The following is a 21,632-nucleotide window of genomic DNA, read 5'->3' as shown; positions in this document are numbered from 1 at the left end:
ATGCTGGGAGGAACGTCGCTCAAGTTCGAGATGGACGTCGGACACAAGGGCAGCATCGGCGTGGGAAACAAAACTCGGCTCGCATCGTCACTCAGTGCAGGCGTGCACGACGGCGACGGCGAATCCAACAACAAAGGTCTACATACACGAATGGCCCACGTAGCCCACGACTCTCGACGCCCATAGCTCACCGCATCCGCCTCAACAAATCCCTCGCCGACGACACCGTCCTCAGCCTCCTCCCAACCCCCGCACCCGCGCCCATCCCACCCACCACACGCACCTGCACGCCCACGTCCATCCCCATCCCCATCCCCATCCCCTCGCCCTCGCTCTGCACCCCCGCCATCTCCTCCTCCCCGCCTCCCACCCCGCTGCCGTCCGCAAACACCCCCAACGACCCCCGCCCGCGCATATACCGCTCCCTCCGCGCCCGCCCCGCCGCCACCTCCATATCCAGCCCCAGCGTCCGCAGCCCCGACCCCGCCCCGAACTCCATCTCTCCGCCCTCCCCGAGCCCCACCCCGCCCATGCTCACCACCCGCGGCGCGCTGATCATCCCCTTCAGCGACTCCGCCCGCCGCTTCCGCTCGCTCTCCGCCCCTCCGCCGCTCCCGCTCGCGCTAACGCTGCCCATCCCCGCGCCGAACGCGTCCCCCTCGAGCAGCGGGCCCAGCCGCGCGTCCTTCCGCCGAAACAGCGCCTTGAGCCCGCGCAGGCTCGCCGAGCGCTCCAGCACCCGCACGCCCGTAACGGGCACCGTCATCGGCGCCGCCAGCGGGCCCCGCATCGGCATGCCCATCGGCGTCACCGGCGCAGGCGGATAGGTCACCGTCCCCGTCGGCGCGGACCGTGTGGACGCCGCGTCAGACGCGACGCCAGGTGTAGCGGCCGCAGTCGCAGCAGCGGAGCGCGAGCTTCGCGCCGGCGTCGCCAGAGGCACGCCCGCCTTGCTCCGCGCGCTCTCCTCCCACGATGACCCGCTCGCGCTCGCTTCTGCCCGCGCTATCAACTGAGCCGGCGACAGCGCCGCAGTCGAGCTCGGGGTCGGGGTCGGCGGGCTGCTATACGCGACGGCCGAGAGCGGCGAAGGCGACGACGATGGATGCCCCTCGCGTCGCGTCCCGCCCTCCGACTCGGAATGCTGGCCGCCAGACTATCCCACGCGCGTCAGCAAGACGAGCCTGGCTCGCGCGGCAACAACAACAACAACAACGGAATCTCACCCGTGGCCCCTGTCTGCGCTCGCGCGGCGGCGGCTCCGTGACCGGACGCTCCCTGTGCCCTTGAGCAGGCGCCGCACTGCGCTGCCTCGCCGTCGCCGCGGCGCCGCCATCCCCCTCTCTCGGCCTCATCGCCGCCGCGGCGCCCCCGTCGTCCTGCCGCACCCAAGTCGCGTATCAGCATCCGACACGCACCGCCCCCGAGACGAAACACAAACGGTACGCACCGACTCCGAGACAAACGCGGGCAGTGCCAGCGCCGCAGGCGGCGGCGGATCCCTCATCGTGTATCTCCTCGCTGCATGCGCGCGCGACGCCGGCGCGACCGGCGCGGTCGTGCGCCTGCCGCCCCTAGGAACATCATCGTACTCTCGACGCCCACCCTCGTCCTCTCGCTCGGTCTCCATCTCGGTTTCGGTCCCCTCCGCGCCCGCCGCCACCCTCTTCCCCCGAGTGTGTTCCGCCGCTCCGCCTCCTTTCCCACCCCGCCCCGCCCCTCTTCCTGCTCTCGTCCCTGGCGCGGGCGACGGCGAACATCCCGCCTCGACGGCCTGTGCGGCGCGCGGCGCGCCTGTGACCACGATCCTCGGCGCGTCGCCCGCCTTGTGCGCGGGCGCACCGAGGGCGAGAGCCAGAGCGGGCGCCAGAGCAGGCGGGGGCGGAAGCGGCGACGTCGGCGGCGGGCCGGGCACCTGCGCTGCGTCCTCGCCGACCGCGCCATCCTCGCCTTCCGCGATCGCGTCCATCCACTCCCTCGTGTCCGCCCACGCATCGTCGAACATAGCCATCCACTCCCCCTTGAACTGCTCCACCTCCTCCCGCAGCTCCTTTATCCCCTGAAGCTCGCGCACCGCCATCGCGACGGCCACTAAACCCGTGGCTCGCGTCCCGCGTTTGCGCAGCACCAGTGGGCGCGTGCCTGTTAGCGGCGCGGGGGGGACGACGAAGGGATCATCGGGGTGCGGGGCGTTCATCTCGAGACGTGGCGGCGGATTTTGCGCCGGGCGCAACTGCGGGTGGGTGCCGCCACCGTTACCGCCGCCCGCGGGTGGGTTCCTCGCGCGGCGCGGACGCTCGGGCGGTGCGCTCCCCGCCGCAGCGGGACCGCCGGCGTTCTCCTTCTTGCGCTCGCTGCTGGTGATCAGCGCCAGCGGGCCATGCGCATGCGTTAGGCTGTGCGTGTGCGGCTGCGCCTTGCTCGGGGCGGCAGCGTCGATAGGCTGTGGTTTGCGTCGCGCGTCCGCGTTCGCGCCGCTCGCGTACGATTTAGGGTGTGTGATGTGCGGGTCTTGGTCTTGGCCTTGCGTTTGCTGCGGCGGGTAGACGTTGATAGAGATGGGCGAGAGGACCGTCCCGCCGCGGTGCGCGTCTGCCCCGCCTGCGCCTGCGCCCTTGCGCGTCTCGTCCTCGTACGGGAGGCCCTGCTCCTGCGTGTATTCGATGTCTTGGAACCAGCTCGCGGCGTCGCGGTGCTCCGCGGCTTCGCGTATGGGCGGCAGCCCTAGCGGCCCCGTCTCTAGCGCGCGCGCGGTCCCGCTCTCGTGGGCTGCGTCCTAGGAGGGTGTATGCGCGCCGATCGGTGAGCGGCGTGCGGCGTGCGTGGACGCGGACGAACGGACAGGCTCACCTTTCGTGTCGTCGTCGTGATCTGGGGGACCATCGCCCTCTTCCTGCTCTTCGCGTGCGGCTGTGGGGCGCCCGATGTCGGGTTCGAGGCTAAGTTCGACGGGGGGGCGGAGGCGGCGGAGGCGGCGGAGGCGGGGATTATAGAGGCGGTGAGGGAGGTGCGTCGTGCGTGGGCTGTGCCGCGGAGAAGAGAGCCTGCTCTCGCGAGGGGATGTGCGTTCAGCTGCGTGGCGGTGGTGGTGGTGGTGGTGGCGGTTGAGGTGGAGGGAGGGCCTGCCTTCCTGGTGTTGGTGCTCCCGCTGGCGCCGGGGGTGCTTATATGCGGGAGGCGGGAGGACGGTCTGTCTTTATCCTTCGGTGTGTGCGGGCGGGCGAGTGCGGGCTCCGCGGCGCGTGGGAGGCGGATGGGCGACGAGCGCGAGGCGGGGGCGGGGGAGGACGCGATGGGGGCGGAGGGCGAGGAGGAGGAGGAGGGGGAGGGGGAGGATGCGGATTTGAGGCCCGCGAGTGCGCGCGCGGGGTGCTTTTTGGGCTTGGGGAGGTGCGAGGGGCTGCTTGTCGCGCCAGTGCCGGTGCCAGCGCCAGCACCGGCGCTACCGGAGCTGCTAGCGCCGCGCGTGCTGGGGGGAGCGGCGGGGGCTGACGCGGGCGTGGCGGGCGCGCGGACGTTTGGGTGTGACGTCTGCGTCATGGCGGGGTTGGGATACGTAGTCGTGTACTGAAGGAGGGGCGGGGGCTGCGAGCGAGCGAGCGAGCGAGCAAGTGGGCTACGGGATGTGGTGGGCGTGGTGGGCGTGGTGGGCGTGGCGGGCGTGGTGTGGGTGTGGGAGGGCGACGGCGTTGCTCGTCGTTTGTTGGTGGTTGCTCGAGGCGGGGATCGGGGACGCCTCGGCGAGTGCGTCATGGCGGCTTCATTGGGCGGGGCAGCGGACGCGTTTGGACGCTTGGACGACACATGCGATCGGCGCGTCTTCGCCTTCAGTGCGAACGATCCACGCGCCTGTGAGAGTGGACCCTGAGCTGGGTCGAAGCCATGTTCCGATGTGGACACACACTTGGTCGATTCTTTTCCGTGCAGTCCGAGCCAACGACGGGCGATGGGCTGTCCCGGTGCGATGCAATGCAGAGGCAGCATGCGCAACGCCGGCATTTGAGTTGACGTCGATCGCGAGGTCCGAGTCGATAAGCACGCCGTACGGCTTGCCCTCTGGCGTCACGCCGAACATGACGTCGTCGATGCTGAGGTCTCGATGGATGACGCAGGCCCGTTTGAAGACGACGCGATGCGCCGTTGGTATAAGCGAGAGCAATGTAGCTAGAAACCTGGAGAAAGACAGAGACAGCACCTCGGACGAGATCAAGGAAAACAGATTGGAAATCTGGGAGAGTCTCCAGATCCTTCAGAGGTCTGAGACGGTCGCATACGATCACGCGGAGCACCCGCTCTTCGACACTTCCTGACAGTTTCCGCAGCGAATCCGCCATCCACGGGAGGCCCAGCCGCGCGCCCTCCAACGTCGTCGACAGACGCATCGGCGCGATGTGCCGCGCTTCCTTCGCTCCAATGCGCTTGCAGATCCGCCGTACAAGACCGTCCTCGGGATCCACACGCGACGCCGCCGGCCAGCTAAACTCCACCACCAATTTCGTCCCCGCTTCCAGCCCTGCAAATTCAAGACCAGGAATGACAGATACAGGCATGACGGAAGTCCCGCGGCCCACAATCCCAGGCTGCACGTAGAGTGGATCCCCCGCGATCTTCACCTTCACGACACCGGGAACCATAATATCGTCTGCGTCGATGCCGTGGCCAGTGTGGATCTCCCATCCGTCCAGATGCATCGGCAGTCCGATGGTAGGAGACACCAACGTCAGCGGTAGGCGTAGCATCGGCTCGTACCCGAACCGCTCCATGTTGCACTCCGTGATCACTGCCAGAGCAAGGAAGGACAGCCTTGGTTTTTCAACGATGTCAAACTCTTGCGACTCGACCACGCCCATCCGGTCGTGGTACCAGAGCGACACGATCAGACCCCGGACGAGGAACCCGGTAACGTACCGTCTACGGCCATCCGCCAGACATTCCGACGCATAGCTTGCAGCCTGCAGCTCGTCTGAGGTCAGCACCGGTGGTTTGCGCTTCTGAACCTTCGTCAGGTTACCAGGTGCGTCCCACACGTCTTCACGTAACGCCCTGCTGGCAACGACACGAAAAGGGCTCACCTCCGCCGTCTCGACCGCTCGGGGGGTCGGTGTCTCATCGACGAAGGTGCCTGCTGTTGGTGAAGCAGCTGCCTCAATGACCATCTCTCCTTCCTCCTTGACCTCTGCTTCTATACCGGCTTTCACGGCTGCAGCAGCGGCCCTGCTGTGCCTACGATATGCGGCAAGAGAAGTCGATGTCGACGTTGTGTGTTCGGTACTTGGAGACCCCCATCGATACTTGGGGCTGGACGAGCTTGTCCCGGTGCTTCTTCTGTCCGTTGCGTCCAACGCCCTCCTCTTCCTCGGCGGAGCCTCATGCGAACGGGCCTTCCGCTTCAGACCCGCCTGCGTTCCCGTCATCATCTTCTGCCGCTTGGAGACCATCTCCGGTGGAGGTTTGACGGGCATGAAGTGTTTGTTTTTGGTCTTCTCGAACACGACGAACGTGGCCACCATCCGGAATTCCAAGCCCGTCTGAATCGGGTCCGGATCGTCGTCCTGCGACTCGCGCCAGGCGTTCGCAATCGGGGCAGGCACAGCGATCACGTCCGGCGCGCGGTCATTTTCCTTCGACCCTAGCGGCTCGAACACCACAGGACAAGACGACTCGAGGTCCAGTGCCACCGCGAGCTTGTTCGCCGCGTCGTCGAGCAGCCTGACAAAGGGAGGTGCCCGCTCCCGCTCCCGCTTGGGGTTCTCGATGGAGGATACGTATTCGGCAACGAGTGCTCGGTCCGACTGTAGATCTCGTTCGCGCTCGTCCCGCTCGAGGCGATCGGCCTTGAGTTGCCAGACGTTGCGCACAAAGTCCTCGACAGGGACATCGGTTTGGACGCAGCACGTGAGGTCTTTGTTTAGCAATGGGTAGATGCGGCCCCCCCAACGCGCTCTGATACAGTGATACTGTGGGCGTTGTTGTGTGGCGTGCGGTCTCTGCCCTCCGTCTCTGCCCTTCGTCTCCGTCTCTGCCATCCGTCTCCGTCCCCCCGTCTTTGCTCTTCGTCTTCCTTTCCTGTTCTCTGTCTCCGCCTCTCCTTTCTTGGTATGGAGTTCCACTACTCCAACGAGCGGCCCATTGACAGCGAGTCCGACGGAGTTCAGGTCAGTGTGGAGCTGAAGGGATAAAGGAACGAAGGGGCACATGGTGCTTTGACCATGTCCAGCCATTTACCCAGCACGCATTGGGAGCGCGATGTTGTGGGATGCTGTGCGATCGCCACAGGTCACCGCAAGGTCCTCGTTCTTGGCAAAGCAAAGTATGGCTTGCGGACGCGATGTGATATGCTGTGGATAACTTGGGCGGCATGGCCGCAGATCATGGTCGTAGATGATCGCCCATGGGCGCTGGCGCTTAACGCTTAGCTTCTAAGCGGCTGCATTTGAAGTCTCGAAGTCAGGCTAACCTACCGGGAGCCGGGGGTCTCTGATATGTTTTCACCCCGAGCGCCTCAAACTGCGTAGATCCTGATGGAATGTCCTCGGTGCACTATGCATTCATGGGGGAGCGACTTCTCAACAAGGTACGTGATGCTCCCGGTTCTCCATCAACTCCTGAACGTGAAATGGCCAGTGCACCTATGCAAATTCCTCTTTGTATCCCTTTCGGCCCACTCCGAATCGACTCATTGTGCAGGTCTTTGCTGTATATGTAAAGCAGCGCAACGCTGCGGCCCTCTCCGCTCAGCGACATCTAGCGGTACTCCAAAACATACCGTTCATATATCATAGGCACGCTTCGGACGCCTGCCTTGCAATATGCAGACCCGTTCACCCTTAGAACTGTAGGACCGCCTAACAGGACAGCTCCTCCACGAAACGCCGAGCGTACTTGAGAATGCAGACACGTTGGCATATTGCCCTTGCGCCGGCCTCCGTATTCTTGCTAGGCATCGCTTTGCGGTTTTATCACGAAATAGGCATCAGTCACCCGTACAATCGCCATTACAGTGCGTTCGATTCGACACTGTCCTTCCTCACAAGATCGATCGGCCGTGCTGGCCCATGCTCGTCCTATTGACAGCGTATATCAGCGACGACTGCCCTCTTCAGTGGCCGATCCCAGAAGCCAACAAGGTCTACATGTACCCGGAGGACACCCACCACTATGCTTTGAGCACGCCGGAAGGCATCGCTGAATGGCAGGCTCTCGTGCCATATGATGGCACTGTGCGCCCGGGTCCACGCGCGCGCCCCTCCACCATCGCGATGTCCCATCAACTCCAATGCCTCGACGTCATCCGCAACGCCATGGTGTTGCCGATTTCACCCGGTGATGCGCAGGGCAGAAACGCCAGGGACCGTTGTCTCAATCACACGACGCAGATGGTGCTCCGCCACGCGCACGCCCACGTCGAATCCGCGCGCACTGACGTGACACCTAGGATCACGGATCTGACGAGGTCGGTGCACCGGTGTCGAGATTGGAGGGTGCCGCACGATCGAATGGAAAGAAGTGAGGCAACGCAGTGAAGCCAGAGCAATTTACACGCAGAAAATGTCCTCGATTTCCCAAAGTCTTGGTACATACGTATAAGCATATGGAACATCGTCACAATCATAACATACACCGCTGCGGTCGACGGACCGCCGCAGGCATAGCGGAAGCCCATTTTCAAAATCTACACAGAGTATCGCTTGGGTATAGTACACCTCTACAAGAGATATCGTACATAAATTAGCACATGTACATGCTACCCTTCATCATTCAGCACGAACACGATACTACACCGCCAGACCGACCGGTGACTCTTCTGGTAGCTGGGCGCGATGTGATACAGATATAGTTGAAGGCGAATCTGCATCAGAGCTGACGAATGTGTCTGTGGTCGTAGCAACGGTAGGACTGTCCACGGCTGCCAGGAGCGAGTGATCGATAACATGTCGTTGAGTCAGAATTGTGGTGTCTACGTGGGGCAGGGAGCGCTAGAATATCATGTTCTGAAGTGGTCTCAGAAAGGCCTCAGAAAGGCAACGTACCTTGATTTCGTGAGGAGAGAGAGATAGGCTCGAATCGAGCATGATATCGGTTGTTTGCACGTCACTTGTTTGAGGCGCTATGATGAGCGTGCTAGCTTCAATCATTTGACCATCAAACTGGTCCCGCAGAGATTTGCGACCGTTGAGCCTGCAAGGACACGGTGAATGACTTTACTGATTTCACCATGATGTTGAAATGGATCATCACGTACATGGCCAGCATAGAGTTGGTGTAAACTGCAACGTAAGATATGTGAGTTTCCTACAAAGATCAAGAAAGATAAGTGTAGCGAACGCTTTGCAATAACGAGATGGAAGCCAAGGAACATCAACGTGTCAGTCATTGTCACCCACTATCTCAATCGGCTCAATAAGTCGTCAAAGTGAGAGCGGTGGTACGCACGGTAATCAGCTGCAGCAACTCAAAGACCCTATATTTAGGTCAACTCTGATTCATAACGAGCCGTTAAAGAGCTCTTACCCTGTTATCAATGCTGTATTTACGGACCATATAATCAGGCGGTTTATCAAAGAGTTAGTCCTACAAATGATAGCCACAATTGAGCATGCGAAGGTTCAATTCATATAGGGTTGCGTGCCTGCGGAATCCCGTCCGATTTTTGTTCAGAAAGTAGATAAGCGGCCCCGCTGAGATGCATATACGATGAGCCAATCCCACAACAACGCAGGGAAAAAAAGCATTACTGATCATGATGTCTGCGCTGACGGCAGCTCCCATCTGAACACTCAGCGGGACCTTGAAGCAATGGATTCAGTGTCATTCACTCGTCTTGGTTATCCGCTTCGACGCACGATGAAAGTCGGAAGGCGGTCAAATCGCTTGATGAAAAAGCTGAGATGTATGTTTCTTGGTGAGCAATCAAAGTGTGCGCTCGAACAGCTTTCTCACCACATGATACACATTGCTACCAGAATTTGTACACGATTGAATTATCTGACGATTGTAGAGGGACGTCACTGACTTAGGCCAAGACCTGATATACATACACCCATTATAAGTCGACATCCGACTAAAGAAAAATATATACACACCAAGTTGAGTTAAAGACGGAATCATCTGTGAAAAAGAGCGTTTGTAATATATATAAGCCTTGCGATGCTGTTAATACGCACAATGAGAGCAACGATTGTTTTGCTCTTCTCGCTCACTGAGGGTCAATGGTCAGATAAGGCCGGACACGGAAGGAGGAAAGCTCACTGTGCCAAAGGCGAACAGTGAAGAATCTGTGACTAGTTAAAGATCAGTTCATGAAAACTCATAAGAAAACTCACAATCGAACGATGAAGGTGATCACAACCTTCGAGCATGTCAGCTCAATATCATCAACGAGTAAAAAGCGAAGTTGCTCACGGAGACACCTGTTTCAATCTAGACGAAGCACGAGAGAGGTTCGATTTAATATTAGCGATATGACAGATCACATCACAGACATTAAGGCTCCTGTTTGTAACTGTCAACCGTTATATCTAGACCAGCTTGTGTGTTACGCACCAGATGGAAAACTGCAACACTTCGGGTTGATTGAAGTGTGAGATCAGGAAGTAATAGAGAGCGTGACAGATCAAGAAAAGCTGCAAGGTATCAAGAATCCTAGAAAACGCTCAATCATTGCCGCGTTGCTTCCGCAATATTCCGTACCATAGCAAGCAGACCTGTCAGTCGCCGTAAGGTGAGCACGGCTTCAGACATTCCGAGGCTACTCACAAGAAATTTCAGACTTAGCCGGTCTCGATTGTTGTGGTGGAAAAATCGGTAGATCTGAAAGGTAAGTATGCCGAACAACCTGGAGACGTGTCGTCAGGAACAAGGTAGAATATCGAACACCCCTCGGATAGTACATCGCGTCAAAAATCATTCCCACAAACGTGACCCCCATGGTATTGTTTAGGTCGAGTGCTGTGTCAGCCATTAGCACAACAAGGCAGCAGAATCGAAGGAGGGGTCGAGTATGACAGAGGACGAAAGAAAGAAGAAGATGCTGCGCGGCAAGACCATATGAGCTTCCAGGCTCTGGGAAACTCGAAGTGCAGCGGGAGAAGCAGAGGACGAACCCGATTCTGATAAGCACGTAGCATGTGTACCTTGCTTTCTAGAATCCGGTTGCACTGGGATCCGCACCGAATTCGGGGTATTCTTAGACGTCAAGTGAACGACTTATCGGCAAGCGCTCTATATCAGGAATGCGCGCAATCGCCTTGGGATGCAGCGGAGAGCTGTCATGCGACTCGGGTCGAATAGGCTACCGGGTTCTTCATCCACGGGCTCCCCGAAGGTCGACGGAGGAGGCTGCTCCTGGAGCATCGGATTCTCATAATAGCTATGAGAAAAAGATCCAAGGCACAGTGTACATTACACCATCTCGAACGAAACATCACGAATCATTTAGGGGAGTCGGACATGGTTGACTGTTGGACATGTCTCGTACCTCGGATCTGCTTCCGCCATTTGGTAACTACGGTAGGACACTAATGACATGTTTGCCCCCCGCCAACCCCAAGGTCCTGGACTCATCCACGTCGATACCGCGGCCATCGATCGTGCCGCGACCAATTGCAGGCAAGCGGACAACGCCCAGAGTGCCTGCGGGGGTGTCGGTCGACAAGATGAACTCATTATCATCGGATAAACTCCACGATGCGCCAAACCAGCCCAACGCCGTTTCGAATCCGCCTTCTGCTGCTCTGAGTCCGCTTAGATGTGGCGCGATCGACCAGGCCTGGCCTTGAGGCGCTGTGATGGTCAATCCGAGGACATAGAAGGACAATGCACTCGTCGGCCCAGAACTCCATCCGTGCGAGTGACTGGTGTACGCAGCGTCGTAACTATAGCCTTGATACGATCGATAGCTGTGCATCGCCGTGTCGGTTAGTCTAGAAGCAATAGCACATACAGAAATTCACACTCACAGAAGAGAGCCGTTCGAGGTGTAACCCTCGAGGAGCGTGGACTGCACGCTCAGATTCGTGTAGAGCATATATCCCCATTCTCGCCTGAGAAGATCCATGGCGCGTGCATCGTTCCCGGACTCAAAGTGTGCGGATAGCTGCGTGCAGATAGTCAGGAATCAGAACACTCCACCACGAAAACAAAGCGAACCACTTCAGGTTATAGACGACTCACTTCGAGGCTCCCAATAAACGGCGATATATTGTCGGGCAACTCAGGCGCTATTGCACCGATGTCATTCCAGTTCTTTTCGAGTCCGGAGCTGATCGAAGCAGCTTGTTCCCGTGAGGTGGTCAAGTTGTACAGGATCGCCATAGAATTCGCATCCTGAGGGCAAAGCGTAGTGGATGTATTGTCGCGATACATGCCTAGCTCCGGCACCCAGAACGCCGTGTTGTACACTGCCTTCAAGGCAGACGCATTGTGTGCCCATCCAGATGAGAGCTCTGTCTCGTTAAGGTAGCCAGCTAAGTCCGCGCTATTAGTGAGAACCTGCGAGTCCATTGGGACAGAAAGTGGCAATAAAAAAAGATATACACCATACCTTATAAAGGAGTGCGTTTCCCTCCGCGTTGTGTCCTCCGCCACCCTTCCTGGCCCAGTCCCTCAAGCCAGTGACATTCATCAATCCCGAGCTATCAACCTTGTTTTCCAGGAACTGCACGGCCTTCGTATAATTTTGCCACACATTCTGCAACCAGGCAACGTCTCCAGAGTACAAGAAGTAGTTGTGTGTCCCGATCAGCGTCCACGCATGGTAGGTGTCGCTGCCTTGCTGGCTGAGTGGTGGTCCAGACTCAGGGAGCGCTCCGGTCCTCGGATTTTGTGCAGCAAACATCGTAGAGAGTGCATTTTTAGTTGGGAGGAGATCGTTTGTAGAAACAAATTGAGTTGGGACAGCGACACCCATGTCACCTAGAAGCATCAAAATGAGATACTGTCAAATATCAGCTTTGAAGGCTATTACCTGGCCAGACTGCACTATTCAATGCGATCAGACATCAAAGTTTTTGGGGTCTGGAAGCTGCTCACCGATCTCGCTTGGCGCCATCGACAATGATGGGGCCTGCGACACCAAGAGTGGCATTATTTTGCCAACCTGGCTCGGACATTTGAGCAAATCCTAACTTCTATTGAAGAAAACGAGCGAACCATACCAGGCGACCTGACGAAAGGCACTTGACGTCCTGTATCCAAAGGTACCGTGTTAGTTTGGACTGTATATGCGCCGGAGTACCAGATTTTCGTCAGGAAGTTTTTGTCGTGAAAAACAGGATCAGAAGCATAGAAGTACCCAGAGTAGTCCCTAAGATTGTCAAAATGGGGCATGAACGAAATTTGGCAGGATACGTTGGATATCGTGACAGGGTCGTCAGAATTGAGCACGATCGTTAAGAACCTAAACCCTCCACGAAGAGTTGACGCTAGCTGTGTCCAATGGCCAGTCGTCAGAGGAGCAGGAACATGCAAGACGCCATCATAAGACATATTCGGTGACGAGTTGGTGGAATCGTCGGATCTTAATGGACTTATGAAGGAAGGCGACTCCGTAAACGATAGAGAGATGGATGACGAAGTCGAGACATTTTCAAAGTTCAATGATATGAGACCACCGACCTATCCACAGCAACTTCAATTCAGTCTAAAGGCACAGAATCACTAGAGTGAAACGGACCTCGACCCCAAAATCCAAAGCTACCCATGAATCATTTCCCGACAAGGTCGCGGATCCCTGATGAGCCACAAGGTTGCTGGCGGCCTGGACAGATCCCTCGACTTTATGGACAGACGTAGGATAGACGGTTCTGGATTTCGGTGCAAAGTTGAATTCATCCCATGCTCCGTGGGGTGCAGAACTCCAGGCATGTCTCGTCAGTCCGAGTACAAGCGTAATGAATAGAAACATTTCGATGCTGGTGATAGAAGGGAAAGGGGAACATCCATCTTTATATATTCATATCGGCACGACGATAGGAATATAAGCTCAATGCGTTGAAGGGAGAATGAGGTCAGTGGGTATCATCACGAGGCAGGGAACCGGGAGCGGTCCGTAGACGGGCGATGTGACCACGTCGGCTGAGGTAGAACCAACCTATTTTGATGAGCCAACGGCCGAAAGAGGTACCTAGACAAAACTGACGAAGAGGAGCATACAAGATCAGACTTGCCGCAGTTCGAGGAGGAGCAAAGCCAGTCATCGTGAGAATATCTGTCCGTTTCTGGTCAAGCAGATTTGGCGCAGGTGGCCAGATGTCGCCGTCAACCGTGAGCCTTCTCCTCTGAAAGTCTCCCTGCCAATCGCGGAGGATGTGGAATGGTAAATGCATTCGACGACACTGTTGTGCGACTGACTGTGGCTTGAATTATTTCCATCTCAGAGATCTATCTCATACCACGATTGCAGCACGCGCTAAGTTCAGAAATCCGACGAGTATGTAGGTACGTGTATAACGTTAATCTCTTCGATTTTCACTTGTGTACCACACAGTCAGTCATTATCATGATTGTTCTTCATCGCTTTGGAAGCCGTCGGTCGCCAATGCAATGCCTCGTTCACACCCCAGACAAGAATGCAATACGTCTCGCAACCCGGCTCTTGCTTCACTCTATATCTGAAATTGTGTTGTGGTACTTCTTCCTGTGTGCAATATCAAATAATGTCTCTCAAACACACTCCCAACCTCATTTGGGCGAATGTACCTTGCCACATCGACTCTTCGAGAAGGATTATACAAGACAGACCTCAAATAGATGGGACAGAGAGTGAGTCAATAGGTTCTCTACTATGAGCACGAGTCCCCTCTCCCTAATTCATCTCACAGTGATGTCAGATCCCGAGCAATCAGGCAGCCTTTCTTCCGAGAGCCTTCTACACGAGCAACCACCATTCGCTTGCCAGGACGCCAGGGGACCACACCCTACTTCCTCACAACCCTCCGTCACAACTGCGTCCCGACTCGTGCCATGTCAACCGTTTGCATCGAGAAAGCTACCCCGACCTCCGACCGCTCTCGCACGCATTACTGAAGCTGAAAGATGTCTGCGATACCAGGATCGCCTTGACTTCCATGCTCGGTCTTTGATCTGGTTGCGTGCTCACGGAGCTGTCCACTCTTCTGTAAAACTTTCGCCGTGCATCGGGACCTTACTCAGCGGCGAACAGGAAGCTGCTCTGTTGAAGACAGAAAGCCTAGAAGCCTTGTCTCGTTCCATGGAGCAGTGGGAGCAAGAGAGCCGCGCTATGAAGGGCGCCTTGCAAGCGGACGGAAATTTTGAGTGAATAGTCGCAATGCGACTGGTAGAATAATGTCGAGCCCAAACAGTTTAAACTGCGTAGTCTGTCTGCATCGCCTCTGATGAAATATACAAACAGCTGAATCCGTATAAAAATCTCAAGATGATAGACAAATCGTCCTATAGAGTTATTCGAAAACTCCAGTTCTATACGATGTCTGGAAAATACCCTTAGTCTCTCGTTTATCTATGTTTCTTCATGAGCAGGCTTACCGGGGGCATTGTCCCAATCCATCCCACTATCCATCAACTGGATATCATCGTCGTCCTGCCTGACCAATGGACTGAACCACTCTGAGGAATGATCCGCATCCATATCAACATCAACATCCTCCTGCATGCCAGAAAGGAGGATCTCTTCCCATGGGTCTGCCGTTATTTCCATATGAGTATCGATCTTGTTTTCACTACTACGAAACAGCTCGGAGAACAGATTGACTGCTTGACGAATGGGTTCTTGTATCTGCGTTGACGAGCTCGCCAAAGGAGACGCTGCATACAAGATCAGTTTCCGCAAGCCGCCCAAATACCAATGCGACTGCTTACACCGCCTCTTCAGCCTTTTCTCGTATAGCAGTCTGTCGGGTCTATAAATCGCTGTGCAGTCGTCTAACTCAATCCTGACATCAAGGCGGGCAAAGTCAACGCGGATCATCTCAATTCTCAAAGGAGTTTGGGATGCCGGTCCCACCAGCCGCACTAACCGGAGTGCTGGCAAGAGCTGCCGCAAGCAAATCTCCAATATCATGCTCAGGATCCAATCGGGTGAAGCTCGACCCAGATATCTGTCGATGGTGATCATGGAAAGGTGAGGATGGGGGCGGCTAAGGCCAATGTGATCAGTCGAATGTTGATATATGTCGCGAAGCAGAAGACGCTCCAAGAAGGGCATGAGATTGACGAAGTCCCACACCCGATAAACCCGCCCACTGAATGCAAAAGAGCGCAGGGAAGGAAGCTCCTTCTCAATACCCTGCTTAAAAGCGATAAAGTGGGATTCCAAGGAAGGTAAGTGACGCGGCACGTTGACTCCAACGTGGCGAATTTCGGGTATTTCCCAATCCCACAAGAGAGGATAAAAGCCTCCCAGATCAAGTGTGTGCAGTGGACTGAGACCAATCAGATCAGGGCGATCGTGCGGCCACTCCGTCGCCACAAACTCAACAGTAGGTGGTACAGCATCGTCGTGACTAGAGCCATCACAGCCAACGAGACTATCGGATTCGCCAGAGCTGTCTGGGCTGTCTGTTTCGCTGATGGACTGATGATTGAAAAGAGGAATGGTGGGTTGTGCCAGATGGACGTCTTTGTGCACTCTCGCAAAGCGACACACCTCGAGAGTGCTACGGGTAGACGAGCAGAACTGCGTCAGATGATCGATGGAAACTGTAAGTTGGCCCATAATATCTATGCGCCGTAATGTCTGTGCGCAAGTGCCCGCGATAGTCATCAATAATTCAATGGGTATTTTGAATACTTTCATGCTGAGGAAATTATCGACTTCAGATTTCAAAGTGAGTGGTTGCCAGAGCACAACGGATGATACCAGGATGATCAGCTTTGGACATGATGGAATGAGTCCCCACAAATTTGATAATCCCAAGAACCAATCATCGGCCTCGCCATCGCTGAGCTCGATGTCAATGTCGATTCGGCGAACGCGATGCCCAATAGGTAGGAGACCGTTTGCTTGCGACGGGCGGGTCGCAAGTTTTTCTGCCAGGAATCGCACCACCTCTATCCCGCACGATTGTAAGATGATGAACTCATAAAGAAATTCTTCAGTGATGCTCTGGAACCTTCGCGAGACAAGGCTCAAAGAGTGTTTATCGGTAAGAGATCGACGCATTGAGCGAAAAGTCGATGAGCGATTCTCCTCCAAGACCGCCTTGTAGCTTGTATCGAAGATAGATGGAGCCTCTGTGGCAAAGCGAACGATGGAGCGTAAGAGCTCTGCAGGCAGAGCTGATATCATGCTGATAACTGCAGTAGAATGACCATCAACCATTCAAGTGCTACATATAATGCATAGACGTACCCATTATTTCTACGGTTGAATTGTGTGGGAGAGATGGAAGCAACCTTGGCCAAAATGAAGCTGAGTCTCACTGGTGGCGGTCGACGCGGCATTTATGCAGGAGCCCTGATCAGGCGGATATGGGCCGGTCGGAGGTTCAATCAGCGTTCAATCCCAATGAGAATCCCCATGGCTGGGAGGACAAGGTGTGAGCAGCTCAGCAGGTAGAGAAAAAGACATTGAGCTGTCAAACCCTTCTTAAAAATCTGAGAAACTGGAGAGAAACCTCTGGTTTCTTCAATTTTTTATTTCCATCGTGTTTCTCTTGTGTTTCTATTTGTTTCTCGTCGCAAACTTTTTATTTCTTATCATGTAACTGCTCCGGCGCCACTTGGCGCCACTCGCGCTCGTGTTGTGCTCGTGCTCGCAGGCGCTCTAAATACAAGTTGTTCGACGCCTCCAAAATTCTAATATTATTTTAATTAATTATGTTACCATATCTACGACAAATCACTGGAGTACTGGAGAGCACTGGAGCGTCAGGCGCGGAAGATGACTATCGGTTTAATCTGAATAAATTCTCAAATTCATTGTTCGAGGGCTCATCCCACTGCATGTTGGCCACATCATCCAAGGGCGCGACTACAAGGCAGATGTCAATGTGGAGGTTTACAGCAGAACAACTCAGTGGAATACTCACGGAAGCTCATACTTGTGTCGGAGAAGAGGGGCTTGTCTTCCTCTCCGGAGAGGTATTGCGGGAAGGGGTCGATCAATGGAGAGCTCATAGAAACAGCGTTTAGTGTTGACACATCCGGTGGCGGTTCTGCGCGCAAAATGCATCAGTTATAGGCCCATGAATAATGCAAAAATTAAATACCTGAGAAGCCTGTCCCCATCCAGGGATCCATATCGGAATGTATCATAATCTTGTCCACGTCCATGTCATGACGATGATGGAGATTTGACGAGTCGAGGACCACAGAACGCGCACCACAAAAAATGAGCCGGACTCCATGGGACATGAAAATTTGATGATAATCGATGTATAGTTCAACGACACCCGTGAACCCTTGCACCTGCACAGCCTGTAATGAAGGAAACAAAAGAGGCCGTCGGGAAAGGACAGTGGTGATGTTGTCGAGATCCGAGAAGAAATCACCAAGCTTAGCAGAGGAAGCGTGCAGAGTAAGGTATTTTAAAAGTTGTGGCTTTGGTGATAATAGAGGGTTAAGCGATTTTGGAGAAACTCCATGAAAAGCAGGAAGAGAGGGATCAGTGGGTAACTCATATTCTATCTCGGAAAGGAACGAACGAAGAGGAGGTAAGCCGAGTAATGACGCAATATCGGTGCTGAACTTTGGTGATGACGGCGTCATGGTCACCTTCAGAGATAGCAGGGATGGAAAATGTCCAACAAGTTGGTTGACTACTAAATAGGGAGCAGCCAAAGTGATCAGACAAGAAGATTTGACGGGTGGTGGGAAAGTATATTGAGGGAAATGTGTTCCTGAAGCAGCGGCCAAGAAGGAGGATGGTGGTAGTTTGCCTTTCCACCGCGACCCGATTGCGTCCGCAGAAGAGGCTTTCGAAACTCTCAGAATTTCGAGGAGCGGCGCATGAAGTATGAAGCGTTTGATATCGGAAGGTCGACATGTCAGGCGTCCCAGAAGCTCTAGTCGACGCAATTTGGTAGGAGTAGATTCCATATTTGCGAGATTGACGAAGAATTCTGTCGGTAAAAGGAGGTCCCTCTCAACTCTGGCGTCCGTCGAAGGCCGATAGGTCCCAGTATACCTTAGACATGCGAGGTTTGGACAGGCGCGGATGACGTCCCACATGCCACGCAACCAAATGTTGTTCGTCTCGCATTCAACATCAATGCCACGTACGAGATGCCCGACTGTCGCTGGCTCACGACGCCCCGCAAGTTGTCTCTTGAACGCCGGTATACTGTGGATGTTCAGGTACCTATCACGACGAGAGCGCACAACCAAAAACTCGTATAAAACGTGGTCGGTCACGGCGTGAAAGTGATGGGAAATAAGGCTCAGCGCGCGCTTTGTAGTCAGGGATTCCATCATGCACTTCCGCATGGCGTGAGGATCTTCGTTTTGGGTACTTGTATAAGAGGTGTCCAGGATAGATGGAGCAGCCGTGGCATATCGTATTATCTTCAACAGAATGTCGGATCTTTGGAAGACACGGATCGCTGGTAGCAGAGACATTTCGGGGGGTGCGGTAGGTGGTGGTAAAGCAGGCCGTTCTGAGATACGGATGAGGTTGATATAGGAAGCCTCATATAGCCACAAGTCATGGGTGTTGGCGGCGGCGGTTTGGAAACAAAGAGTATCATGTCATTGTGGACCGTGGCACACGCGCTTAGGCCACTGAGGCTTGGACCGAGCTGGAAGTGTGAGTAACGCCACGTTATGGATGAGTCGCATTGCTGATCCTAATTATCAGACGCATCCACATTGAGTTCATTTCCAAAAACACTGTCCTTGATTCAACGATGCTTCTGCCTGAGGTGACGCTCAAGCTACGGAGACACTTGCTCATATCGTCATTGTGACCCATAGCACGAACGGAGATGACCAGTGCAGATGTCCAGACGTGCGATGTGAGCTGTGCCGAAGAGAAACCATCTACAGCTGATTTCAATGCATGACTGCTTCTCGGTCTCGACTCATGATTTAACTCAGTCAAACATGCGCTTACCAAGTTGCCGATACGATCCTACTCGTCTTAGCGCGACCGTGGTTTCAGGGTCCAAGCGGAGACGGCTTCCGACTGACAAGACGCACAACGCTCCTATCAATCATCATGGCACGGATGTCTAGCAGTGAGTGGCAAGGTTAAAAGTAGAAGTTGATCACGTTGATGACTGAGCAAGACCGGAGAGATGATCCCAGATCTCAGATGTTCTGCAAAGCAGCGACAAAGCGGGGCCACCGCGGTTTGAGCAAAGCTCTGGTCTGTCCGAAAACGGCAAGTCACCGTGGCTGCCGACGCCCTGACAGCTTGGCTCTGTTCGCACCAGAAAGATTGAGTCATACAGGTCAACCCTATGTAAGGCCTCAGCGCTCTACCTATACACATCATGTGTGTCGAATCACGATTGCTCTGGATACAGTATTCTATCCGTTCGTCTTTGTCTCAGTCTTCATGGATCTTGATTTGAAAGGGGTACATGTCTTGGTTACTGGTACGTGTCGCAGACGCTTTTCTGGTTCGGAATCTAGCTGACTTCCGCTAGGCGCTAGCGGCGGAATTGGTCTTGATATTACGCGAATCTTTCTAGGTAAATTACCTACCCTCTCCAATGCTCTGTTCTTTACGAAGAAACCTGGACGGGCTTGATCTCACCACCTTGACACTTAGAACAAGGAGCAAATGTAACCGCTCATTTCCGGAGCAGCGATGCCACTCTTCAACCTCTTCGTGAAGTGTACGACTTTGAACGTCTTCGCACAGCCCGGGCTTCCTTGTCCCATGAGCCTGACGTGCAGGTCCTCCTAGACTCGATCTCATCATCCAACAGTTCCTTCGGTCCTGTAGAGATCCTGATCGTGAACCATGGCGCATATACCTCTGCCGATGTTCCGCTTCAGGACATGACACTTCAACAATGGAACGACACGATGAATGGAAACCTGACATCCTCATTTCTAGTGGCGAGAGAGTATCTCCGCGGGCTATCAAGGGGAATCATGAGCCGCGGTAAGGGGGCGCGCTTTGGGGAACGCGCTGCGATCATATTGGTGGGAAGTACGGCGGGGAAGTACGGCGAAGCAGGACACGCCGACTATTCTGCGTGCAAAAGTGGTGCGTCGTCTTTGGGACTAATGCTCTACTCCAATCACTGAAAGCGACCTTAACGCGGCAAACAGCTATCATGTATGGCCTTACGATGTCATTGAAAAACGAAATCGTTAAAATAGCACCAAACGCACGAGTAAACTGTATTGCTCCAGGATGGACGAAGACGCCCATGGCAGAAGAAGCTCTCCAGCAACCTATGACTGTCTATCGTGCTCTTGCGACGTAGGTTTTGCTCATGTTCTGCCTTCCGTCCTTTGCACCTTTCTCATCGCCGTACAGAACGCCACTCAAGAAGGTGGCTGAACCCGAGGATATTGCCAATCAAATCGTGCTCTTAGCGTCATCGAAGGTCTCAGGGCATGTCACAGGGCAGGTACTGATGATTGAAGGAGGCATGGAAGGGCGGCTTTTGAATATGCCCAAAGATCTGGAATTGCCGGGAGAGGTGTGATCGCCTTTGATTCCTGCGTCCGTAGCCAAGCATGGGAGTTTTTATTTGGAGTTTTCTACACGTCATTTGCGCAAACAACCTCCCAATTATCGGCCGAAAGGTACGGAGCAGCGTTATTGATTTGACTACGTCGAGTCTGACCTAGTCTGACGCAATCCGAATCTCAAAAGTTTTTCTAAGGGACTTGGAGAACCAAGTGCCTTGAAATATTGTTGTGGGTAATTCTCACTGGTAGATCCAAATGCCTTCTTGCCTACTCGGCGCCTCCGAGGGGTAAATTGTAATATGACGCCCTATCGGTGATGAAGTATGAGTCTGAGCTGGACACAGTCGGATTGGTGGACTGTCAGAAGCTATCACATGGCTTTCTATCGCTGTGCTTATTCCTATATCCACCGATATGGGTCCTGCTACAGTCAGTAACTTTCTGTAACTCTCCGCAGCTCTCCGCAGCTCTCCGCCCTCGGCCGCAGCCCTCATCTACTCGCCCCGATCAGCCCTAAGCGCATCGTTGATTCTAGGCAGCTGATTTCGCATTCGGTGCCTTACAGGGTGGCGAAATGTCCTATTTTCTACATCGACTTCATCTTCTGCTACGATGACGTTGTTATAGCTATAGCAGTGGGTGTAGGTGAGTAATGACATTGGGAACATGTTGGCGTTTTTTACTATTGCTGGTTTCTAGTTACAGTTTCTATTATAAATCAACTTGCGCCGCCGGTGTAAGCACTCTGACATACGGTCGACAGGCCTTTCGCATGTTCCTGGACGAGGTCTACTCAACTTTGGCCTCCTTCCGCATATTCTTTTAACTAAATTTGCCCTATCATCGTTCGCTGTAGGCACATGCGGGCGCTGGCTTGAACCTCTTTCCGAGCGCTCGTGATCCCAAAATCCAAGTTCGCCAAGAAAAAATACGGCCTTATGACCAAGAGGCATACCGAAAACTAACCAGCCCGCCGATCCAGTACCTTTGTCAGTATAAAAAGTTCGGGATCTCGTTCCGAATCTACGTAGCTGGGGTAAGAGTTTGGCGAGGCGTCCAGG

The 21,632-nt window shown here is 54.7% G+C and overlaps 13 protein-coding genes across 13 annotated transcripts; 6 read left to right on the top strand and 7 right to left on the bottom strand.

Moving 5' to 3' along the window:
• Positions 1-827, top strand: HETIRDRAFT_452751 (uncharacterized protein; the record flags this gene model as incomplete). Its single annotated transcript, XM_009549906.1, has 2 exons — positions 1-136; positions 187-827. The coding sequence occupies 2 exons, from the start codon at positions 1-3 to the stop codon at positions 825-827; spliced, it is 777 nt and encodes a 258-aa protein (XP_009548201.1).
• Positions 828-3,760: 2,933 nt separating this feature from the next.
• HETIRDRAFT_117236 (uncharacterized protein) lies at positions 3,761-6,197 on the bottom strand (the record flags this gene model as incomplete). Its single annotated transcript, XM_009549905.1, has 2 exons — positions 3,761-4,164; positions 4,196-6,197. The coding sequence occupies 2 exons, from the start codon at positions 6,195-6,197 to the stop codon at positions 3,761-3,763; spliced, it is 2,406 nt and encodes an 801-aa protein (XP_009548200.1).
• A 329-nt stretch (positions 6,198-6,526) lies between these two features.
• HETIRDRAFT_321425 (uncharacterized protein) lies at positions 6,527-6,831 on the top strand (the record flags this gene model as incomplete). Its single annotated transcript, XM_009549904.1, has 2 exons — positions 6,527-6,574; positions 6,625-6,831. The coding sequence occupies 2 exons, from the start codon at positions 6,527-6,529 to the stop codon at positions 6,829-6,831; spliced, it is 255 nt and encodes an 84-aa protein (XP_009548199.1).
• Positions 6,832-7,094: 263 nt separating this feature from the next.
• On the top strand, positions 7,095-7,511 carry HETIRDRAFT_243407 (uncharacterized protein; the record flags this gene model as incomplete). The annotated part of the gene is made up of 1 exon (XM_009549903.1): positions 7,095-7,511. A coding segment is annotated over one exon (417 nt), but the record flags the coding sequence as incomplete, so codon positions are not given.
• Positions 7,512-7,775: 264 nt separating this feature from the next.
• Positions 7,776-9,741, bottom strand: HETIRDRAFT_103741 (uncharacterized protein; the record flags this gene model as incomplete). Its single annotated transcript, XM_009549902.1, has 11 exons — positions 7,776-7,976; positions 8,031-8,178; positions 8,243-8,267; positions 8,326-8,383; positions 9,165-9,199; positions 9,250-9,275; positions 9,324-9,349; positions 9,403-9,420; positions 9,483-9,492; positions 9,544-9,623; positions 9,691-9,741. 11 exons carry the CDS (start codon positions 9,739-9,741, stop codon positions 7,776-7,778), a joined length of 678 nt encoding a protein of 225 aa, XP_009548197.1.
• Positions 9,742-9,748: 7 nt separating this feature from the next.
• On the bottom strand, positions 9,749-9,928 carry HETIRDRAFT_321942 (uncharacterized protein; the record flags this gene model as incomplete). Its single annotated transcript, XM_009549901.1, has 1 exon — positions 9,749-9,928. One exon carries the CDS (start codon positions 9,926-9,928, stop codon positions 9,749-9,751), a length of 180 nt encoding a protein of 59 aa, XP_009548196.1.
• Positions 9,929-10,585: 657 nt separating this feature from the next.
• HETIRDRAFT_10330 (glycoside hydrolase family 78 protein) lies at positions 10,586-12,841 on the bottom strand (the record flags this gene model as incomplete). Its single annotated transcript, XM_009549602.1, has 8 exons — positions 10,586-10,898; positions 10,959-11,095; positions 11,173-11,490; positions 11,543-11,913; positions 11,966-11,979; positions 12,031-12,097; positions 12,156-12,615; positions 12,674-12,841. Coding segments are annotated over 8 exons (1,848 nt in total), but the record flags the coding sequence as incomplete, so codon positions are not given.
• An 814-nt stretch (positions 12,842-13,655) lies between these two features.
• On the top strand, positions 13,656-14,278 carry HETIRDRAFT_321513 (uncharacterized protein; the record flags this gene model as incomplete). The annotated part of the gene is made up of 2 exons (XM_009549900.1): positions 13,656-13,761; positions 13,821-14,278. 2 exons carry the CDS (start codon positions 13,656-13,658, stop codon positions 14,276-14,278), a joined length of 564 nt encoding a protein of 187 aa, XP_009548195.1.
• On the bottom strand, positions 14,272-14,706 carry HETIRDRAFT_440730 (uncharacterized protein). Its single transcript, XM_009549899.1, has 2 exons — positions 14,506-14,706; positions 14,272-14,450 (listed from the first exon to the last, which is right to left on the bottom strand). Exons 1-2 carry the CDS (start codon positions 14,675-14,677, stop codon positions 14,440-14,442), a joined length of 183 nt encoding a protein of 60 aa, XP_009548194.1. The 5' UTR covers positions 14,678-14,706; the 3' UTR covers positions 14,272-14,439.
• An 862-nt stretch (positions 14,707-15,568) lies between these two features.
• On the bottom strand, positions 15,569-16,267 carry HETIRDRAFT_231048 (uncharacterized protein; the record flags this gene model as incomplete). Its single annotated transcript, XM_009549898.1, has 1 exon — positions 15,569-16,267. A coding segment is annotated over one exon (699 nt), but the record flags the coding sequence as incomplete, so codon positions are not given.
• A 598-nt stretch (positions 16,268-16,865) lies between these two features.
• Positions 16,866-18,537, bottom strand: HETIRDRAFT_117239 (uncharacterized protein; the record flags this gene model as incomplete). Its single annotated transcript, XM_009549897.1, has 3 exons — positions 16,866-16,951; positions 17,010-17,135; positions 17,190-18,537. 3 exons carry the CDS (start codon positions 18,535-18,537, stop codon positions 16,866-16,868), a joined length of 1,560 nt encoding a protein of 519 aa, XP_009548192.1.
• An 87-nt stretch (positions 18,538-18,624) lies between these two features.
• On the top strand, positions 18,625-18,843 carry HETIRDRAFT_321418 (uncharacterized protein; the record flags this gene model as incomplete). The annotated part of the gene is made up of 2 exons (XM_009549896.1): positions 18,625-18,724; positions 18,776-18,843. The coding sequence occupies 2 exons, from the start codon at positions 18,625-18,627 to the stop codon at positions 18,841-18,843; spliced, it is 168 nt and encodes a 55-aa protein (XP_009548191.1).
• Positions 18,844-19,477: 634 nt separating this feature from the next.
• HETIRDRAFT_103744 (uncharacterized protein) lies at positions 19,478-20,585 on the top strand (the record flags this gene model as incomplete). The annotated part of the gene is made up of 5 exons (XM_009549895.1): positions 19,478-19,517; positions 19,569-19,613; positions 19,694-20,137; positions 20,203-20,356; positions 20,414-20,585. The coding sequence occupies 5 exons, from the start codon at positions 19,478-19,480 to the stop codon at positions 20,583-20,585; spliced, it is 855 nt and encodes a 284-aa protein (XP_009548190.1).
• Positions 20,586-21,632: the final 1,047 nt, after the last annotated feature.

The sequence above is a fragment of the Heterobasidion irregulare genome (assembly GCF_000320585.1).
Source record: "Heterobasidion irregulare TC 32-1 unplaced genomic scaffold scaffold_07, whole genome shotgun sequence".
Classification (NCBI taxonomy): domain Eukaryota; kingdom Fungi; phylum Basidiomycota; class Agaricomycetes; order Russulales; family Bondarzewiaceae; genus Heterobasidion; species Heterobasidion irregulare.
This window is presented reverse-complemented; position numbering and strand designations above follow the sequence as displayed.

Bases quoted from the DNA above. Each gene is read 5' to 3' on its own strand.
- HETIRDRAFT_440730 (XM_009549899.1), bottom strand. From the start codon at position 14,677: ATGGAAATAACGGCAGACCCATGGGAAGAGATCCTCCTTTCTGGCATG.